This window comes from Chionomys nivalis, chromosome 7 (genome assembly GCF_950005125.1).
Source record: "Chionomys nivalis chromosome 7, mChiNiv1.1, whole genome shotgun sequence".
In the NCBI taxonomy this organism is placed as follows: Eukaryota; Metazoa; Chordata; class Mammalia; order Rodentia; family Cricetidae; genus Chionomys; species Chionomys nivalis.
Window position 1 is genome coordinate 34,967,795 of NC_080092.1, and position 22,109 is coordinate 34,989,903.

At 50.5% G+C, this 22,109-nt stretch overlaps 1 protein-coding gene across 1 annotated transcript in view; it reads left to right on the forward strand.

The window, feature by feature from the left end:
* Fstl4 (follistatin like 4) overlaps positions 1–22,109 on the forward strand; it is a 430,872-nt gene that overhangs the window by 285,011 nt on the left and 123,752 nt on the right. The window contains exon 5 of the mRNA XM_057776294.1: positions 21,695–21,885. Within this exon, the coding sequence (XP_057632277.1) occupies positions 21,695–21,885 (191 nt within the window). The remainder of the gene's footprint in view (positions 1–21,694; positions 21,886–22,109) is intronic.

A 22,109-nucleotide genomic window follows, 5' to 3' on the forward strand; every position in this document is an offset into this window, starting at 1 on the left:
TTACTCCCAGATACTGTATTTTTAAAACGCATGGTGCTGTGGTTTGGATGTGACTTGTCCCCGAGAAGGTCATGAGCTTAGTCATCAGTATGGCAGAATTAGAAGGCAGAGAACCCTTTAAGAAGAAGAACTTAATACCAGGTAATTAGGCCATGGGTCATAGGCATCTGATGAGAATTAATATGAGACCTTAAGATCTCAGTTGGATTCCTCAAGGGGAAGTCTCCATGAAAAAAGTTAGTCCAACAGCTGACTCCGGTTCCTTGTTGCATTTTCCATCTCTGGTGACACACTCCCACCGTTGTGACACCGCCCACTCTGAGGCCCTCGCCAGCAGCCAAGCATATGGAGCTGCCCAATCTTGGACTTTCAGCTTCCAAAGCTGTACCCAGCCTTGGGTCTGTTGTTATAGCAACAGAAAATAGCTTACTGCATGTGGGTTTAGAAGGCTAGAGACTCTCATACCCAGAAGAATGAGGGGTACTTTGCTGTTTGGAGATTGCTGAAGAGTTCCTGGGGAGAGAACAGTGACCCGGGGACAATCTTCCAGGAGTCCAGACACCAGTTGTTCGAGATCTCCACATACAGGCTGAGCATCGGACTCCAGCTGAGGGGTGCTGGCCTTCTGTTAGTGCAGCCGGCAGCCCCAAGAGACACTGCAGAGCATGGGTCCAGAGAGGTTCTGTTTTTTCCACAGTTGCTAAGGAAACCTACACCCTGCTTTACTGCTTGCTAATTGAAATGAAATGGATTTTTCCAGGACAGGTGACCTGGGCCCTTAGCAGAATGCATAGCAATCCAACACAGGACAAGAGACATCTCCCCTGGTGAGGGGCCAGCAGCGGTGGCCCACTCAGTCTGTCCCTTTTCAGAAGAAAGGAAAGGCCTGGAGAGTTCCAGGCCTTCAGGTTTTCCAAGGCTGGTGGGAAGTAGATCTCCTGGAGAGGAGGATCCATGAGCACCTAGAAACCAGAGTCCTGTGGGAGACGTTAGAGATGCACACACGGAACGTAAAGGAGAGTGACCACAGAAGATGAAGAAACAGAGGTGGCAGGGCTGGGGGCAGGCATGGCTCAGTCAGTAAAGAGTCTGCTATGCAAACACAAGGACCTGAGTTCAATCCCCAGAACTCAAAGGGGTCAGGGGGACCCTGTACTTGTAAGCCCAGTGCTTGGGGACATGGAGACAGGAGGATCCGGGGGGCTAACTAACCAGCCACTATTGCCTGTGTGGTGAGTTCCAAGCTAGTAAGTGCCCTGCCTTAAAAACCAAAAAGGTAGTCAGATCCTGCGGGACGACACTGGAGACCTCTGGCTTCCACATGGATGTGTAAACACACACGCGCACACACACATACACACACAGAGACATGAGATAGAAAAGCAGTCTTGTCTGTCTGAGGTCATTATTTTTTCTTTTGTCAAAATTTCTTAGAATCACCAGGAAAAGGAGAACTTTTAAGACTGAGGTTTAGTTCTCTGTATTGAACTGTTTGCTGCATGCCTGGGGGCTCTTCCTACATCACACCTAATGAACCGCTATGTAAGATGACGTGAGACTATGCCTGCTGCTCGGCTCCAGGCCTTCCTTTCTCTCCCATTCTGTCTGCAGAGGGAGAACATCTCATCACTCACAGTTACCTACTTCCAGTGTAGAGACTGGCTTTCACGGCTTATTTTTTTTCTTTGAAAACCTGTCACCATCCCCAGGGGAGTTTCTCACTTAGCAGGACCTGAATTAGCCAAGTGTCTGTCCATCTCTAGGAGCCTGGTCAAGCAAAGATCAAGGAAGTTAGAGGTCTGTGGATCCAGACCTATGCCAGCTTGCCTGGGACCCAAGCCTCCAGAATAAGCCAGCCAAAAATGCCCTCTTTTCCACAGAGCCCCCACCCGGCCTACTCAGGCTGAATTTGTCTTCTCTGGCATTTCTCGTGTATGTGTGTGTGTGTGTGTGTGTGTGTGTGTGTGTTCGCGCGCACACGAGTATATGTGTGAGCACATACACTTGTGCACATATGCCTGAGTGCTTTATAAGGCACGAGGCCCCTGCTCTCCACACTTGCCTTGTAGCATCCTTAGCCTGATACCCTCAACTAGGCCCCACTGCCCTGCAGACATGGAGACACTGGGCCCCTGTGTTTAGGGTTACAGTGTTTGCCTCACTGAGTGAGCATGACAGGAAGATGCTGCGTGTGCACAGATACACAGGACTTCCGCTCCTCCCGCTTTGGCAGAGGCAGGCTTAATCTGTCCGTTTTGATTCCAAACTTGCTCTATTCTCACCCTTATCCAGCCCAGACCTGTCACCATCTGGGTTCCACCCCTTACCATGATCTACGGCCCTCTCCCCACGCCCATGCGGACTCTCTAGTGTGCTGTGTTTCTCATCACAAGCTTGCCACTCCCTGAGTGGTGTGCCACACATTATCAGCTCCAGGACTCTCTTCCCTGTCTGACCCTAATTTCCTCTGGATTCTTGGGGACTCCTGTGCAGTTCCCTCTGTGTGAATACTATCAATCTTTCAAAACCATCAGCGAAGTATCTCAGTTTCCAGGGGAGATTTCAAGGAAGATGGGTATCTGGCCACAAAGCCAGAAGAGGTGATGGGTTTGGTAATACAAGTAGCAGCAGGTAATAAATGTGGAACGGGGCTTGTGGTCCTGGCAAGATCAGAGTTAGACTGAGGACACTAGGGACGTATCAGCCAACACGGTAAAGACTTGTGATTTTTTTTTTCTTGCTTTATGGATGCACTAAAGTTCAGAGAGACTGTGTAACCAGAAATCGCACAGCTTGTGAGTGGTAGATCCAGATGGGCCTAGAAGGATGGATGGGTGTTGTAGAGTATTATTTGAAGATGTGTTGAATTTGTTTAAGCTGTGGAACATTTGTTTTAATGATGCAAAGCTGTGTTGCATTCTTTATGCTGCATTTATGTAACTCTGTGAAGCTGTGTTACTTTGCCTGTTGAAAACACCTGATTGGTCGGCCAATAGTGAGGCTGGAGCAAGGATAGGTGGGGTTGGCAGGCAGAGAGAATAAATAGGAGAAATCTGGGAGGAAAAAAAAAGAAGGAGCAAGATAGATCAAGGAGAGGAGGACATCAGGGGCCGACCACACAGTCACACAGCAAGCCATAGAGAAAGAAAGAAAGAAAAGTATACAGAAATAGAGAAAGGTAAAAGCCCAGAGGCAAAAGGTAGACAGGATAATTTAAGATAAGAAAAGCTGGCTAGAAACAAGCCAAGTTAAGACTGGGCATTTATAAGAAAGAATAAGACTCCACATGATTTATTTGGGAGCTGGGTGGTGGGCCCCCCAAAACAGCCAAAAGAGTAATAAAGAGTAAAACCACCACCAACAGATGAGATATGGTCAGGCCAGACAGAGCACTGGAGGCTGGGGCAGGGGAGGGTGGAGGGTTGAGGAAAGGGAAAGGACCTGAAACTTGCACAAAGGTGTTGATAACTTAGTGTGTTCCCTTTACACACAAGCATAGAGTCTCCATGGTCCTTCCCACATTCCTCCCCTCCCTTCACACTCTCAAGGGGGACTTGAGAGGGGACTATAGATCACAAAAGGGAAGGTGCTTGAGGGGGGTGTAGGTATTGTGTCTGTAGCTGTGTGGTGGCTCCTGAGTGCTTGCTTAGTCATCCAGCAGGAAGCCTGCTCCCAGCTAAGGACAGTGATCTTAGCCTTGAGCTAGACCTTGGAAAGTTCACGCAGGTACGTTCAAGTCTCTGTACAGATTTCTATTTCCCACTTACTGCTAGTTAGGAGAGATACTAGCTGAAGACATTATACACGTGCATGGCCCTGGGAGACTAGCCACCTCTGGGATGTGTGACAAAAGGCACAGGAGGCTGCTAGTCCCATGCCATGGGGCATTGAGTGACCTTGGAGGCCTCTGGTACCACACACCTGGGTTGGACAGTGGTTCTGAAACCTGGCTACACCTCCATCCTCAGCAGAGCAGAGGAGACACGAGACAGATACTATGTAAAAAGAGCGAGTCACAGAATCAGATAACCCCAGCTTCTCACTATCTTGGAGGCTCCCTCCTGTCTTGGGGCACACTACACATTGCTGTGGAGTTATTTGAGTGAGTTATTTTATTCCTTTTTTAATGTCCCGAGCAAACCCACATCATCATTTTATTAATGTATTTGCAATTACTGGATAATGATTCCTGGTAGCGTGTGGTCTGTGATATGGGGACACTTAATCAAATATCCACACGACGAGCCTTTAAGTTCTCTGGGGCCAGAAGCTTTTCCCATCAATTAGGCTTTAAAGAAATGGGTTTCGAGCCCATCTACAACTGCATTTTTATGTGTCTTTCATGACTCCCTGGCCTCCCCCTGGTGTCTTTAAAGATACCAGGAAATGGGATATGGGGCAGAGGCATTTATTAGTGGGTGTGCAGAGAATGGGTTTATAATGCGGCTGCAGAGTATTAAAGTGACTGCTTTGCAGCGGGCTGACTTATGTTCCCCTGGTAGTCACTCTGTGCTGTTTTCTATACACAGTGCCACCAGGAAGAGAGACATTCGTTGGCCCAGTGAACTCCCTGGAATCAAGCCCCAGGGAGGTGCTTCCTCTGACAAGAGACTAGATGTTTAGAAACTTCGACAGTCCTGCACTTTCCCCTTCACTACCAGAGAGCTGGGAATCTGACTTAGTGGAATACAGAATATCTCTTCATTGTCCTCACCATCCTGGGACACTGACCCCCACAACCTGGCCATGGGGTTATCATAGATAGCTCAGGGGAGGTGGGAATGGCAGCCTGGGCTTCTGGTGAGCAGGCTGGTTCTGTTCTGCTGTGCCTTGGCCTGTACGTGAATGTTCGGGAGACTCTGGACTTCCATATCCACTCTGCAATTTCAAACTGACTCTTGAAATATTTTAGGGATTCCCTCTTCATAGAGGGGATGCTACAGAGGCATCGGAGAGCTGTTAAGGTAATTTTTTTCCTTCTGGTCTAGAGAATGTAAGCTACGTCTGCTATTGGGTGGAGGCTGTTCCAAGGTACCCTAGCTGCTTCCCTAGCTTTGGTTTACTCTCTTGAATGGCTTAGCATTCCTTAGCTACCTGGTGCAGATTGGAAACTAAAAAGCCTATGGTATCTACTGTGTTCTATCAAACTGGGGACTCAGAGGCATGAGCTGGGCAAAGAAGCTCTTGAAAGAAATGGGTAGCATCTAAAATGGAATTCTTGCCAATGTTTTTGTCTGAAGTTTTCAAGCTAGCCGATTCTCTCATTTCTTTTAGTTTTCCTCTGTTTCCTGGGATCCATTAGCTTCATGGGGCCATTTAAAAGTTAAAATTGTGGCTGTTTGTTGGGGTATATATAATCCTGATAAGTGGATGTGGGTCCACACCTTGAGGGTGTCATGGACTATCGTCTTACGCTTATACACCCCAGAAAATCACAAAGCACACATTCCTCTTAGTCTCCCCCCATTGCGTAGGACTCAGATAAGTCCATGAATGGGTTAGTGGCAGAAGAGCCTGTCCTTCTGATGGCAATTGAAATGGTCACTTCCTTAGCCTTATCATTTTGGACCACAGACACATGGAACCTTCTAGAACGCAGCTATGGTTCCCCTTCCTGGTTAACCTCTTCATCCTAGAACTGAGACCTGGCTTTGCCCATGTCCAAGAGCAAGCTGTGGGCTACAGTTACCCAGACTATTACCCAAGTCAAGCAGTATGGGACTTATAGCCTCTACCCCACTGTGGTAGTTTGAATGCAGTTGGTCCCCATAGGCCCGTAGGGAGTGACACTATTAGGAAGTGTGGCCTTGTTGGAGTAGGAAGAATGTCTCACTGTTTCTTTCTGCTGCTTGTGGATCCAGATGTAGAACTCTCAGCTCCCTCTCCAGCACCATGCCTGCCTGCACGCCACCATGCTTCCCACCATGACCAGAGTGGTCTGAAGCTGTTAAACTATGTAAGCTGCCCCAGTTAAATGCTTTCCTTTATAAGAGTTGCCGTGGTCATGGGTGTCTCTTCACAGCAATAGACACCCTAAGACACCTACAGACTCCCTGAATGCAGATCTGTGCCCAGAAGCTACAGGTGCCCATGGCTCTCTTCCCCTCAAAGCAGGGGGTGCTAATGGATTGTTCAAATCACCCATCCTATCAGAGGTCATGTGTCTAGAACACATCTGTTGTCTCTCTGTATGACCCCCATCACATCCCGTGGGTCTGTACAGAAGCAGCTGTGCCCTGGAGGATATACAGTGTGGCTCAACCCATTGGCATTTCTTCCCACCCACCATTAGATACCAAATGCCAAGAGGGACTCACGGGAGAACGGTACAGGATAAGGAGTCCGAAAATGCTGGAGTGAATGAAGAACATAGCTAGCTTGAGGGACGGGCAAGGCTCTGGGGGTCAGGCCTGCTAGAGTCCTAGGTCAATGTGTCATTGGACTGGCTAGGTAGGAAGAAGGCTAGTAGCTGACCAAGAGGGAGGAATGGATGTGGGGCCTTCGTTACAAGTCTAGGCACGACTTCTCTAATCCGTCTCCTAGCCCTGCCCTGGCTGGTAATGAAGTCCATGGTGCCATCCCTTCTGTGTATTTTATAGAGGCAGTGGCACTACATGTGGAGGGGGTGAAGGGGGAGCCTCTAAGGCCTACTGAGGACAACCAGGTGTGTTTGGGGGGCTTTAACATGAAGGGGGGCTGCTATTCCGTTCAGAACACTTTAGTGTTCAACTTGAAATCTAAAGTTAACTCCAGAAGCCCAGACAGTAATTTTCATGCTTATGAATTCTCAGCACAGGTGGCTTCCAGGTCACGGATGCCTGTCAAGCCAAATGTTCAGCATGGTTATAAATTATCTCCTGGGGTGGAGTGCACTTTCCTCTACTCCCTCTGTGTAAGCAAGCCGAAAGGGGAGTGCCTAGGGTTAATTGGTCTGTCAGCACAGGTGCCAGACAGCTCTTGTGGGCACGGTAGGTGTAACAAGTCCAGACAGTCTTAGAGGGTCCTGCAGGCAGTTCGTGGGGCCCCATCTGTAGGTGGGTGTCACCCTCTGCAGCCGAAAGAAACCTAATAACACTGGTCAGTGAGCTGTGCTACCTGGAACTTGACTGCTCCAGCAAGCAGAAGCTGGCCTGGGAAGACACTGTAGAAGTAAAGGAAACACAATTTGTTTAACAAACAAAAGTCAGGACTCAGCCACAGAAGCCATTTCAGGTGGAGGATCTGACTAAGCAAAGCCGAGAGGAAGTCAGGCTGGGACTGTCCATGCCCAACCTAGCGCTGAATCAGGTATGACTTGGCCATGCGATGAAGATATCAAGGACCCATGTTAGTTCCTTCTGGACAGAAAGTCTTTAATATCTGTGTCCTGTGAACCAAAAGCCAGAGCCATATGGTGAGAGACGCAGCTGTGCCCAGGTCTTCATTTCAATCCTTGGTGGCCTGGGGCAGAGCAAATCATCCTGGTTCCTGTATCTAGTCCCTCATGCTCTCTCAGGAGCGGAGGGTGAGAGTGAGGCCAGGTTGTGAGGATGTCCACTGGGATCCCCGACCCCTAGGCTCCAGCATCCTTCCTCCTTTGATACTCAGCAAACCCCTGCTTCCACATGCAGCCTTTCACGTGCAGTCTCAGGTCCAGAAGACTCAGCAAATGACCGTGATGGGGAGGATGGGCAACCCAGTTTCTAACGGAAGGCATGCTCAGCTCTGGATGTCTTGCTGACCAAAGGCAGAGTATTGGAGGCCAATAAGCCAAGGCCATGGTATTTCCATGTCTTTGACCAACTGTGGGAACCCTGGTCTCCACCCTCCCATGTCCCCAAGCTTGGATTTGGCTGAGGTATGTAATTAGTGTCTTTCAGTTGTTGAGATACAATAGGTGACTTTTTTTTCTTTTTATGTGTGCATGTATTATGCATGTTTTTGCAAGTATGTGGACACATGTGCCCATGTACACATGCAAGGCGAGGACCACAATGGACATCAGGAATCATTGTCAATCTCTCATCTACCTTACTCATTAAGGCAAGGTCTCTCAGTCAAACCCAGAGCTCACTGATAAGGTTAATCTTCCTAGCCAGATTGCTCCCAGGATCCCCTATCTCTACCATCCAAGGCTGGAATGGCAGGCAGACTGCCATACCCAGCTAGCATTTCTGTGGGTTTCTAGAGATCTGAACTCTGGGCCTCACACTTACATAACGAGTGCTGAGCAATCTCACCAGCTTTCAGGCTGCCTGCTAACTACAGCAATTACTAACATCCAACACACAGAGAAAGTGCCATAAACGTCAAGCTCATGAGCTTTCCCCATAGAACACATCTGCGCAACCAGCAGCGCCCAGGCCAGGGGGCAGTCTTACCAGCACCCCAAGTGCCCTAGTATGGAGCACATTCAAGGCTCTACCCAAGTACAGCCATTGCCCAGTAGGCTTTCCAAAGAGAGGGAGGCACAAGTCAAACAGGGCAGAGGCCAACAGTGTGTGTTCGGGGATGTGATGATGAGCGTGGATTTTCAGCCTGACAGGATCTAGCATCCATTGTCCAGGAGGCTAGCCTTCGGGTACACTGGTGGGGGGGATATCTAGTTTAGGTTCTTAGCCTCTAGGTGTGTCCACGCAGAACAATAGATTCAGCTAATTGAAGGGAGAAGACTCACCCTAAATGTAGGTGGCACCATCCCATGGACTAGGATCCAAGATTTAATAAAGAGGAGAAAGAGGCCTGTGTACCAGCAGCCGTCTATCCCCTTCCTGACTGAAAACAATGTGACCAGCTGTCTCAAGCTCCTGCCGCTAGGTGTTCCCTCCAGGGCCGGCTCTGCTCTCGAACTGTGAACCAAAATAAGCCCTTCCGCCCGTAAGCTGCCTTTGCCTGAGTATTTTATCCTAGTACCGAGGAAAGTAGTGTCCGGGAAGACATAGGGAAGAAGATAGAAGGCGAATGGTCCAGCAAAGAAAAACTGATCCAGTAAGTGTTCCTGACAACTGGCCGCTGTGGTTTGGGCTCTGCTGGAAGCAATGTCAGCAGCCACATAGGAATTAAATAGACTCAGTTGCAATATCTCCTTAGAAGTTGGACTATTTCTGGGCCCTGCACCCAGAGGAAGAGGAAATTTTGAATTGGAAGAGATAGCAGAGTGAAAATAGAGCTGTCCCATATACTCTCAGCCTTAGGCAATGGCTAGGAATTCCATGAAACCTGACTTTTCAGGGGTCAGGCATGGTGCACCAGCATCTCTTGCCTTAAGCTGGGGTCTGCCTGTTCTCTGGTAGCCCACAGGTCAGTGTCTGCTTCCTATAGAAATGCCTTCCGTGAATGTGGCTCTGTTTCCTCAAAGGGAATTGGCTACAGGTCACTTCTCTCAATTAAAAGATTGGCAACCCCATCCTTGTGGACTCTGGTTTCCTGGGCGCTGCATAAGGCTAAATCCAGACTCCCGAATCTCTAAGCCAAGGATCTGACGAGAAATGGCAGCATGTCCCAGTGTATTCGTGAAGATAAGACTTGCCAGTAAGAAGCCTCGGGCACGTCCAGGATTCTTACAGCTTCCTTGGGCTGTGGAGCCTCCTCCTCTCTCACATCTCAGCATCCCATCCCTGTCCCTGGCTTTATTCTCACATCTGGAGGGGGTCTGTGCAAGAGCTGGGTGGCTGAAATTAGAGCAGAAGGAAGGTGTCACTGAGAAGAAAATGCCCCCAAGAGTGTGCGACAACAAATGCCAGGCCATGTTGTCTTTCTGTTACCGGGGCCTTGACCCTTAGGCTGGGTCTCTGTCTTCTTCTGGGTCTCTTCCCTAATCTGTAAATAAGGAGTTAGCTACATCATTCCAAAACCTTTACCTGCTCTTGTGTTCTATGGCCTGGAAGCCATGGTGGACTGGCTAACAGGCAAGCCAGGAGGGGGATGGGGCTGCGACTAAGCTGCTGGCATAGGGCCATCGTCTCTGGAATACAAGCCCAAATCCAAAGCTCTGTGTATGGGAAGCAGAGATAGAGGGGGCGATGCCTCCCACTGCTAGCAGGAGGGTAAATCAAACCCCATGAGTGCGAGGTGTCCCCACTGTTCTCTCTGCACTGACCCTTAGGTTGTGGGCCACACTTTCCTCATGAAAGTCCCACCAGGAAGGACATTATTCTCCTTAGAGCACTGTTGATGAGGGAAACAAAACTCAAGGTCAGGAAGAGATTGGCTTTTTCACTGCTGGCTCTTGGTTTAGGAGGCAATAGCATTACCAGATGGGATTTCTGAGAAATCCCTGACATGCACGTGTATACAGACACACACACACATACACACACATACACATACACACACACACACACACACACACACGGAGCTGGGGGAGCAGCACAGTGTATTTCTACATCAAAACTTTGTGAGATATCTTTGTCTAACTACATTCTCAAAGTCTGATCCCCAAAAATGTAGACACGCCTGTCCTGAGGCAACAGGTGTGTGTCCGTGGTACATGAAGGCTGCGCTACATACACAGGGCACAGGTAGGCAGGGTACTCGCTTAGGCTCTTGGGCACAAAGAGCTTCGGGCTGCATGCTGCTGCTCCCATGTCTCCAGGTCCTGGCACACTTCCAGTTGTGTTCCTACTTCCTCGGGGAATTCAGGCACAGCCCTCTCGCTTCCATCGTCTCCTTGAACCCTGAGCCCTTTCAAAGCTTCTGAATCCATTTCCATGCTGGCCTAAGGCAGCTAGGAGGCTGTTCTGGGGCTTGGAGAACTTATGAATATGGAAGACAGAGAGGGCCAAAGGGATTTCTTGGTGCGGGAATGTAGCAAGAGCCGGCCTACCCTCAGACTCCCATCCCACTGCCACGTCCGTGGCGTTTCAGAGGGCACACCACAAACACCATGCAGTCAGTCGGGCTGAGATGTGACCAAAATAACTCAGCCGGTTTGGGAGGATGCTTTGTGGGAACTCAGAGGAGAGCACCCAGGGTCCTCTCCCATCCGCCCTGCCTACTTCCCTCACAGACTGCTCACTGCGCATGTCCAGGCCCTGCTCCCGGATGCCAAACCTGAAGCTGGTCTGTGACCTGCTTAGAGGCTTTGGGGTAAAAACCCCGAATGTGCCACCTGGGTGTGACATCCACAAAGATGAGGTTTTTGACAGCTCCCCCATAAGCTGCTGCATTCTGGAAGTTCCCAGACGGAACAGTGCCCAGTGGGCAGCCTGTAGGAGAGAAGCCATCTCCCCTGCGTCCTACAGCCCCAGTATTTCTCGTATACCCATGTTCTACCTATAGCCCTTCTGATCTGGCTCAGAGTTCCCAGCAGCTTTGTTTGGTTTTGACCTGGGATTTACTATCAATCTCCGAACACAGGGAAGTAAAGAGCAAGCTCAAAACCCCAGGAAATCCCCAAATCCTGCCAAGTCTAAACCTGTTCAGCTTGCTCTCTGAAATGCTGTTTCCTGGGAGCTCAGGCTAGGGCAGGACTGGCCTCTACAGACCATCAGGAGGCCTCTTCCCCAGCTCCGTGGAGCTCCTACCAGCAAAACACCCAGAGCGTTTGTGTTTTGAGCGTAGCTCCGCCCTGGCATCAATACATGCCCCTCACCACAAAGAGAAGGCTCTGCCTGCAGTCCTTAAAATCTAGTGGCTTTTTGGCTCAACTGAGAAGCCAACAATTGCTGTGTGTAAGCAAGAAGCCCTGAGATAATCCCCCAGGCAGTGCCAAACAGTGAGACACCATCTGGCACTCTGGCCGGCTCCATCTTCTCACAAGGCCGGCCAGTCTTTTACTTCCATGACTAGGGTCTTCAAAAACTCAAATGAGGTTCCTAGCTGGCCACCAAAGGCTGGTTGAGCACGATGAAGCTGCCATGACTCTGGCCACTACATGTCGTGAAGTCTTCCTCCACATCATTGTGACAATAGAAAGTGCTCACGCGCGCAAGCGAGCGCGCGCGCACACACACACACACACACCATGTGCTGTCTCCCAGGAACTCTTGATGAGAACAGTGCACGCCCTCCTGACGCATCCTTTAACTCACATGAGAATTAAGTGCTCCTGCTCTTCCTGGCTGCCGAAACTGAACCCTACCCTTGAGCCTGGTAGCTCTTGTCTCAGCCACTACCTGAGGGAGGGACAGCCCCAGCTGCTTCCGGGGATGTATGTACTCTATCCGTCAATCTGGTCGATACCTGACGACTATGGCAGCTTTAAGTGTTGAGAAAGAGCATTTTTGCTATGGTTGATACCTGGGGAGTCAAGATAGTCCCACCCCCAACAGCCCTACTCTTTCCCTGACTAGATGTCCAGTGTGTGTGGTGGGGGTGGGGGTCAGTCTTGCAAGAAAACTTCTCACCTCATTCATTCCCTCCAACTTCCCCGTTCAGCTGTTCCCTGACTCCAGCTCTCCTGCTGCTTCCAAGTGCAAATGAAGGGTGAGGCTGGGAATGGCCAGTGGCGGGTCTTCTAGAAAGACCACTGAGACAAGCCCCTCCCTGAGTCTGTGAAGAGCTAGTGCCCACATCCCCAAAGTAACTGATTTCTTAGGGTGAGTGGATGGCGGAGGCGGGGGCTCAACTAACAACAGTAAAAAGTGAAATTCTTAATTCCAAGAGGGCTTTAGTGTTTATACAAATTCCCAAACATTATTCCTTCACTCTGGGGCACCTGATGGATGTTCCAGTCAGCCATAAAAAGCGTCAGTGATCCCTCTCCCAGGAATCTAGCCAATTTTGCTTTCTTTAATAGGAATAAAAGTGAGGGCTGTAAATGTCAAGTAGCAGATTGTGTGGCAACACCAACTGAGCCCCGCATTCGTGCGCCAGTGTAGCACTTACCTAACAAAGGTCTTTGTAGCTCTGGATCATTTAACTCGCCAGGTTCTGGGGCGAGGCTTGAAATGTTTTGTCCACATGAGGTGTGGGTGTGGGTTTGACTAGTCCCAGTTCAGTGAATTTGGGAATTCAAGTGTGAGATCTGCTCATGCACATATGGGCACATGAGTGTGTGTGCATGCATGTGTGCGAGCGTGCATGTGTGTGTGTGTCTGTGTGTTATGCATTGTAGGTCGTGCAAAGCCCTAGATATGCAGATTCTCTTTGTGGTCCCCAAACAGACTTTGTGCTTTCAACTTAGAAAGTTCACCATCAACTGAAATGACAAATGGGCACCCCCATCACCACCCCAGGAAAAGACCAGGTGGAGACTAGCCAGGGACAGCTTCCTAGCCTGATCCCACTCCCACTGAGTTCTGGGAATATGAGCGGCTGCATCCTGGAGATCCCTGTGGCATCTAAGAAGATGCTACCATTCAACCATTTAGTTCTCCTTAACAACCACTGGCTGGCAGGATGCCAGCCTGCCAAACATCTGCTCCAAGATATGGCCTGGCCAAATGCCAGCAGGTGACCTTTGCAAGAACCAATCCTTTCAGCTACAAATCTAGTCATGACTGTGACAGCTGGCAGATCCATGATACAAGACGAACTCCATCCTGTGGCCATGCTCTCCTGTCCCTACTCCTAGGTGGAGGGCTAGGCTAGCACATGCCTGACATTAGAAGATGTGTTTCATGTTCTCTCTCTCTCTCTCTCTCTCTCTCTCTCTCTCTCTCTCTCTCTCTCTCTCTCTCTCTCTCTCTCTCTCTCTCTCTCTCTCTCTCTCTCTCCCTCTCCCTCCTCTCCCCAACCCCTAGGGCAAGGCGCCTATACTCTGGTGTAGCCTGGATTCCCTTTCTCACTTAATCCCTTTGGGTGCCCCTTCCAGGCTCTCTAGAGGGGCATCAGCTTGAATCCCTTCCACAGGCAGTAGGACAGAGCACAGATTATAAAAGGAGGCTGGAGACATAAGTGGCTTCAGGTGAGGCCACGGACAAGCATGGACAACTCCATTGTATTCTGGAGTAGAAGTCATAGTAACTGGTCCACTTAGCAGCCCCAAGACCCGGCTTTGGGTCACCAGGTGGCATGACTTTGGGAACATCAGTCTCGTTAGGATTGGGGACTGTAAGGTGGCCCGTGTCTTGTGTGTTTCACTGTTCTCTGGAATTCTTAGGATTCTGTGGCTCCGTCAACACCATCTGAGGAACTGTATCACATTAGCGAAAACGTATCCAAAAGATAAGCCCATTGGTTGTGGCATTTATTGTTAATTGAATTTTCCCAGAAATGGCAGCTGAAAGATTGTTAATGTGCATGAATTTACATCAAGTGAAACATCTGTTTCTCTTAAGCTAAATTCCAGCACAGCCGTGGTGCCTCGTGAATTAGATCTGGGAGCAAAATGCGTCTTGCTCTTTGCACAGCTTAGCGGTTTCAAAATAGACCTCAGAATGACACATGGCGACCAAGGCTGGGATAGATAACACAACCACTTGGGTGGGAATGTGGGCGCCAGACGCTTATACAAAATTTCTGCTTTGGTGGTAAAAACCACAGAATTGTCAGGGCGAAATGTGACAGTCAGGGGACGGGGGAGGCAGGACGGCTATTTTGGAGGGGAGAGGAGACTGCCTGTGAGCAAACCGAAGGGCAGACAGAAGGATGGAGTCCCGTGCTGTTCCTCAAGCCCTCTGGGGGTGTAACCAGGTGTGGTTCTAAGGCTCTAAACTCTAGTCACAGCCTGGAAGGAGCCGGGCCACCCTGCCTGACCAAAGGCAGCTGTATTCCAGTGCATGTGGCCCCTGTGTGGGTATTGAAGCAGTGGTCTATGAACCCCCAGTGGCTCCTTGAGCAGAGCCCATAGTCCCTAACCCAGCCCTTCCCTCTTCCCTCCCCCCCCATGTTACTTACATTTCTCCTTCTGTGACGAAATACCTGACAGGAAGTGACCTGAGGGAGAAAAAAAGTTGATTTTGGTCACGGTTTGAGGGCGCAACCCGTCTCAGCAAGAACGTAAGGTATCCTGTTACCTAGTATCCCCCAATCAGAAGCAGGGAGTAGACAGGAAGTCAGCTATAAACCCCAAGGCCCACATCCTCCTCTGAGACACCATCTCCTAAAGGGTCCACAACTTTCCAAAGAATGCCAACAACTAGGAACCAAGTGTTCAGATCTCTGGAAGGGTGATTCGCTTTCAGCCTACGAGTCATTCCTCACGCAGGTCCCTGAAAGAAAAGCTACCAGGGGATGACGCTGGCGGTCCAAGTCCTGGTCCTCTCTGCAGGACAGTGGTAGAGGTTGCCTGAGTCCAGGGCTGACCAGTGACCTCAAAGCAGACAACTGTGTCCAGACTCAGGCCTGGGGTCTTTATAACAACCTTGGGGTTTCCCAAAGCCACTGCACCCTCACATCCTGCCTGGGTACCATATTCTGCCCAGGCCCAGAGGGTCCCTGGGCTACTTTTCTGCACATTTACTGGGCAGAGTCCAGGTAAGGGAAGGGGCATTTCCTAACACTATTCATAGCTGAATGCACCCTCAGGCCTTCCTTAACGTTCTCCTCATGGCCACACTGGAGGGAAGAGAGAAGAAATTTTCTTCTGCTTCCTCTCCCAGTCACTTTTCAGGGAGCCACCTTGTGCCCACCAGAAGAGACCCTTCTATATAACCTAGTGTCCACGCTCCCTGTGACTGGCCACCCTGCCCCCACTCCCAGGATGGCCATGCTGAAGTTCACCCTGTAGGGCCAGTTGTGCAGGCTTAGGAGCGTCCACTGGGTGAGGTAAGACCCATAGACCCTGGCCATCCCAGGAAACCTTGACTGTCCATGAGCAAAGCCACGTGCCCACACTCAGGAGTTATCCCCCTGCACCTACATTGTACTCAGGGCTGGCATGATAAAGGACTGGTGCCATCACCTTCAGATGTCTACCCCTCCCCCAGCATTGTGGCACTACCCAAGCCCCTCTGCCTCCCTTCTCTGTGGAGGTAGTGGCGGCATTGTTAACAGCTGTTTAAGCCCTAAACCCCAGGTTCAGGTGACAGGCCAGGGGCTGGGCTTGACGCTGCAATCCAGGCCAGCAGGAAACTTACTTAGCAGAGTGGGGAAGGGTGAGGAGGAGGAAGTGGGGCAAACAGTGGTGGAGAAGGAGTCTGGAGAGGGCTCACTAAAGGCCTGGGGGAAAAGAGCCTCAGTGAGGAAGGAGGAAGCAGCAAGGCGCCCACGCAAGCACTCCTCACTATTTCCATGCAGGCACTCTCAGAGCGTGGGCTTCTCGCTGCCTGTCTGTGTCACTCATTTTGCTCCATGTTGTCCTCCCTTTGACCCTCTGGAGTCCTCCAACCCCACCCACAGCCAAGAATAGAGCTTCACCTGCCAGAGAATGGAGACAATTCCTTTGGAGGCACAGTCTGGCAGAGACCAAGTGGCTGACGGAATATCCCCAGTTCCACCCCTGTGTCCCTGTGTTTTGCAATAGCAGATGTCCCTTTGATGGACACTTAGCTCTGGAGGCAATTCCTACTTCCTAGATCCCTCTGCTCAAAATATTAAGTACAGCTAAGTCTGTGCTCCTGCTGTGATCATCTCCCTCGGCATGGAGGGAGCAAGGCCAGATTGGGGACACTTTGGAATCTCCAAAGAGGGACAGTTACTGAGGGAGCCAGATTAATGAGGTGTCGGGACAGCTTAGCCAGATCTGCAGCTGACCTTTCTCGTGGAGAACGGGCTTGATAAATGCAGTTCATTACCAAGTTCTGACAGAAAAATAGGAACATACTCTGGGCTCCTCAGTACACTGATCAATATTCTATCTGCCAAAGAAAGCCCAGTCTAGATGCAGGAGGATCCTGGGACGAACTGGACAACCTCTGTTGTGGGTAGGACCCTAGACCAGCCAGGAAGTGACGTGGGTGCCTTCTGACAGCTTGTCAGGCTTAGAGAGGTCCCAGAGTAGGAACGGCCCTGGGTAGAGGAAGGGGGTGAGAAATCCAAGATGGCTTCCTCATTCCTTGAGACTATATTGTAGGGTTAGTTGTCAGCTATCTCAGTGAATGAGACAAAAATGAACTAGCAGCATCTCTCCTCACTGGGGGCAACCTGCCAGTGTCACCAGAAGGATACCTCAGGCCTGGATGGCCCCATTCCTTAGCAAAGTCCTTTCATGGTTTCTCTTATGTCATGATGCTATAAGATGTTAAGGTGCCTAGGGCCCCCTACCCCATCAAGCTTAGGTGTCCTCAGGCTCCCTAGGCAGTGCTCATTAGAGATGTTGGTGTTGGTTGTATTGGCTACTTTTCTCACTGACGAGACAAAATTGACTTAAGGGCAAATTGATTTGGGCTCACAGTTTGAAGGTGCAGCTTGTCATGGTGGGGAAGACAAGGGACAGGAGCATGAGGTCCCAGTCACATTGCATCCACATTGCAGAGAGACATGGATGCTGGTCCTCAGTTGGCTTCCTCTTTTTCCTTTTAAGCCCCAGCCCACAGGACGTGCCACCTACATTCAGAGCTCCGCCTCTTTGGAAACTCCCTCACATATGTCTTCAGAAGTGTCTCTCCTAAGTGATGCTAAATTCTGTCAATTTGGCAGTGAAGTTGAAGCATCACACAGGCCCAGTTCAGTAGCCTGTAACATTTATGCTCTGAATATCTCCTGCCCCAGGCTGACCCAAGAAGTCTTGGAAATGGACTAGAGAGGGGTGTGTAGTGCATACCCAAGCCTATGCCATACACCTTTCAGCAACCGTCCCCTTCAAGTCAAGAGTGTTGAAGTTCAGACTAACGCTGGACCCTGCTCTGTTCCAATGATGCCACGTGCCCCTCCTTCCTGGAACCCTAGGCAGAGGCTAGCTTAGCTTCCAACCAACTATGCTGACATCAGTTGCACACACTAAATGAACACAGATGATATGATTCATCTTGTTCTGGGTTCTTTTCTGTTTGTTTTACATTTTGAGTAGGGTCTCTCACTCTCTCTTCCTGGCTGGCCAGAAACCATATAACCCAGGCTGGCCTCGCGCCTGTGGTGATCTGACTCCCGGATGGTGTGATTACCACTCTTGACTTGATTTTATGTGTGCATCCACGTGGATATCCGCTTATCTCTTCAACTGGTGCATTGTTCTTTTAGCGCGTGGAAGTCGGGACAAATTCATGGAGTCACTTCTCTCTCCACCTTCACACAGGTTGCAGGGATGGAACTTAGGTTGATACACTGGAAACAGGATTTGGAACCTCAGGTGGACAGGTGTGGCAGATGTAAATGAGTGCATGTCCCGTGGAGCTGGGTCACTGCTGTCTAAAGTGGGCAGCGTGAAGTGGACACTAAGCCTAGGACTCAGGGAACCCTCCTGGGAAGACAGGCATCCCGGGGTCAAGCCTGTGTCAGGGAGGAAAGCTCACCTTGAGACTGAATTCAGAAACCTGAGGATAGCATGGAATGGTGACGTAGAGTCCCCAGGAGGACGTGTTTGTAGAAGAAGCACCAAGAGAGGCCCCAGGAGGAGAGGGTAGACCACAGACTCTAAAGTTATTGGTTCCATTGGTAGGTACATAAATCCCTACACGTGGATGGCTTTCTCTGCTGCATCCTCAGATCAATGTGTGGGGTGAGGGCACAGGACTAGAAGAGTCAGTTCAGTGACTCTAGGCAAGTGACTTAATGATTTGAGTTAGGCAGAGTTCTCCGTGCCACTCATTTGAAACATGGCTGCTCTGGGAATGAAGAGAGATCAAAGACTCCCTGCCAGAGGCTGCAGTGTAACTCAGTCGTAGAATACTTGCCTAGTGCTCGCAAGGCCCTGGGTTCGATACCCAGCACTGCAGAAGTCAGACAAGAGCAATCCTCAGGAAAGGAAAGGAAAGGAAAGGAAAGGAAAGGAAAGGAAAGGAAAGGAAAGGAAAGGAAAGGAAAGGAAAAGAAAAGAAAGGAAAAGAAAGGAAAGACAGGAGTTAGAAACATTGGGTTTCTGTGTCTGGATCCCTGCCCTGGCTCCCACACAGCCTATGGCCTCTCTGTCCTTCTGAGATGGACCAACCACCGTCTCCCACCCTGATGTTGCCCACAGACCTATGAGTGGCTCTCTAGCTCCACTGGTCTCCAGGTGTCTGTATGTGTGCTGCACACCATGCTGTTCCCTCTGCCTCCTTCCATAGCGCACAATGTCCTCACACCACAGGTCCAGGCCTGCACACCTTCCCTCCCCCTCCCCTTAGCTGATCTACTCCTTAAGACACTCTTGAAGCCTTGGCGTGCACACATAGACTATCAATACAAACCGCTGCACAGCTGGAAGCAATAGGGCCTGATCAGCATAGGACATGACCCTGGAGACTCACGACACTCAGCTGGGCCCCCAGCTTGACTTCTAGACACATAACAGAAGCCTCTGGGTCCTCAGAAAAACTGGGTCTCATATAACCCAGGCTGGACACCTCAAACTTGCCATGTAGCTGGGGATGGCCTTCTCATCCTTTTGCGTCCACCTCGGGAGTCCAGGGTAACAGGCATGTACCACTCCTCCTAGTTTTAGGCAGTGCTGAGAACTGACCCCAAGGCTTCTTGCATGCAAGGCAAGCACTCCAAAAACTAAGTTGCATTCCCAGTCTGAAGAATTATAGGATTTGGTAGGAGAACAAAGCTTGAGATGTTACCTCAGCCCCCAGCTCCACGTCGTGGTCTCCCCAGCTGCCCATGGTGGAGGTTGTCTAGCAATCAACCCTTGGTCCACGGCAGCAGGCAGCTCCAAGACTCCCTGAGAAGGTTGGGAGACCAGCAATCCAAGACCTCACTACCCATCCCACCTACCTGCTCTAGCCTCCAGGTGGCCCTGCTCTCACAGGTTCTCGGGATGCCCGGCTTTGGCTAGCATGTCCGAGGGAGTCTATTACACCACTCCAGTCACTGTAGACACCAGCTTCCCAGCACTGGTACAGGTGCCTGTCCCCGGGGAAACCTGACAGTCCCTCCACATGGACCCTTCTGCCAGCTCCTACCCCAACAGCTAATCAGCTACCTCTCCATTCCCCTTATGTCTGCTCCGTTTGCCAGCCCAGCACTCCCCGTCTTTGGAAAGGCCTGATGGACTAGACTCAGGTGAGACCACCCTACTCTTTCCCCAAAATAATTTTTTGAGAAGTAAAATCCAGCCATAGTGGCTTTGTCATGAGACCAGGCCATGAAGGCCATGTGCAATACTCCACAGCCATGTAGGTTTCAAAATGGGGTATGTCTATGGGTGCCAGGGACTCTCGCAAGAGAAAAGATGTGAGCAGGTCTGGGGATGGGAGACAGTCCTTGTGTCAGAGCGTGGTGACTCCCAGGAGCAAATAGATTTGATTATATTGAACACAGCAATTGATTTTTTTTTCTCCTAAATAAACACACAAGGGAAATAGTAACAGGCATTTGTTTCTGACCAGAAGCAATTGACCCCAAATTGGAAGAAAAATCTAGAAACACAAACAAGTGCAAGAAAAAGTGTTTCAGCCACCGGGGCTTCTCCAATGAGAGAAGGGCAGGAGAGAGCGACAGCTGCTCCCCCTTTCCACTGAGGAGCTTCTGTGGGCCTGTGCTCTCCCCATCATGGTTCCCACAACTAAAAGTGGGAGGGCAGCTGCCAGTCACTGAGCACGGGCTCAAAGATACATGTGACTATGTTAATTAACCTTTATAATGTCCCCATGTGGGGTGCATTATTATCCCATTTCTCGGATGAAATCACTGAGGCCCTTTACTCCAGGTTACACAACCTGGAAGCAGCAGAGCTGGGGCTCACAAACCCAGTGGTCCCCAAATTCAAGCATGTTCACTGTCTGGTCCTGAGAGGTTAACCTGGCAGCTTCAACTGGTGTTAGAATTCATGGGAAGAGACCTGGACCCCAGATGGTCCATACCCAGCACCCACTGATCTTAGAATAGAGGGTGGGGAGCCCACACTAGCACCCCCAGACTCAACAAGGCCAGGCTCAGGAAGTGTTTGTTGTCCCCAGGGGAAGTGGGAAGCAGGGCTGGAGGATCACTGCTCTGTGGCATCCCTGCAGCCCCCATTTACTGACTGTGCCCTATATGGTGGCCCTGTCACCAGCAAGATAAACTGTGTCATGTCACAGCGCATCACAGACCTCATTTGCCAAAGCACCGCGCGATGCTGTGCGTTCAGCAAGCACACCCGTGATAAAAGGCCTAAGAGTAATGGGCTGTGCGCTCCGGTTTAATCTCCTAAAGCTTCCTTTCGTTTCTTGGTCGTGGACTTGTGTATGCACGCTTGTTTCCGAGTAACCCAGCTCTGGGAGTGTACCTAATTACCTTAAGCAGGGATTATTAGCCCTGTTAACTAAAACGCCCTAATCTATGAGGCCAAGGATTCAAAAGCAGCCTTTAAGATAGGATTAAGACAAAAGACGAGCTGTGACAGAATGAAATGGGGGCTGGTTTTCCTCGCACTGTGGGGCAACAGTTGCAGGTTCCACTGGAAGAATTTCCCCCATTCTGCCTGGCTCACACAGGCACTCACTAGATATCAGTAGGCTGGATGGGTGGGTAGATGGACAGGCAGGCCCCCTCTGTGACGTGACAGGGGCTGGAGGGGCAAATGGACAGGCAAGGCCCCTCCGTGACAGGGGCTGGGGGGGGGAGGCGGATGGACAGGCAAGCCCCCTCCTTGACAGTGGCTGGAGGGGCGGATGGACAGACAAGCCCCCTCCGTGACAGTGGCACTGTTCACTGCACACTGGAAATGCCCAGCAGCTGCTGAGGAATGAGATGGATGAATGTATTGATGGGTGGAGCACTGTCTCAAGACTGTAGGGAACATTTGATGTAACAACCCCTTCTCTTTCAGGAGACATGTGCACCATGGCTGGCTACGCTCGTCTCAAAAATGTCCTCCTGGCACTCCAGAGCCGCAGACAGCCACTCCAAGGAACCAACAGGCAGAACCTCGCCTCCCAGAAGCGCCTTTTGGTGGAGTCGCTATTCAAGGACTTGGATACCGATGGCAGTGGCCACCTCAGCAGCTTGGAGCTGGCTCAGGTGGGTTTGGCATGCAGCAGGGACTGTGGAGAGAGCCTGTATGGCACGTGTGGTGAGGAGACACTCCTTGGCGGAGACAATGGTTTGTCACTGTCTCTGTTACAGATTGCCAGGGGCCCTGCTACCCTTCCTAGAATCCATAGCTTGTTGTCAGCACCTCTGAGAATGTCTTGCACACAAAATCCCGCCACCTGCCACCTCAGCCTAGGTTTACAAACCAGTTT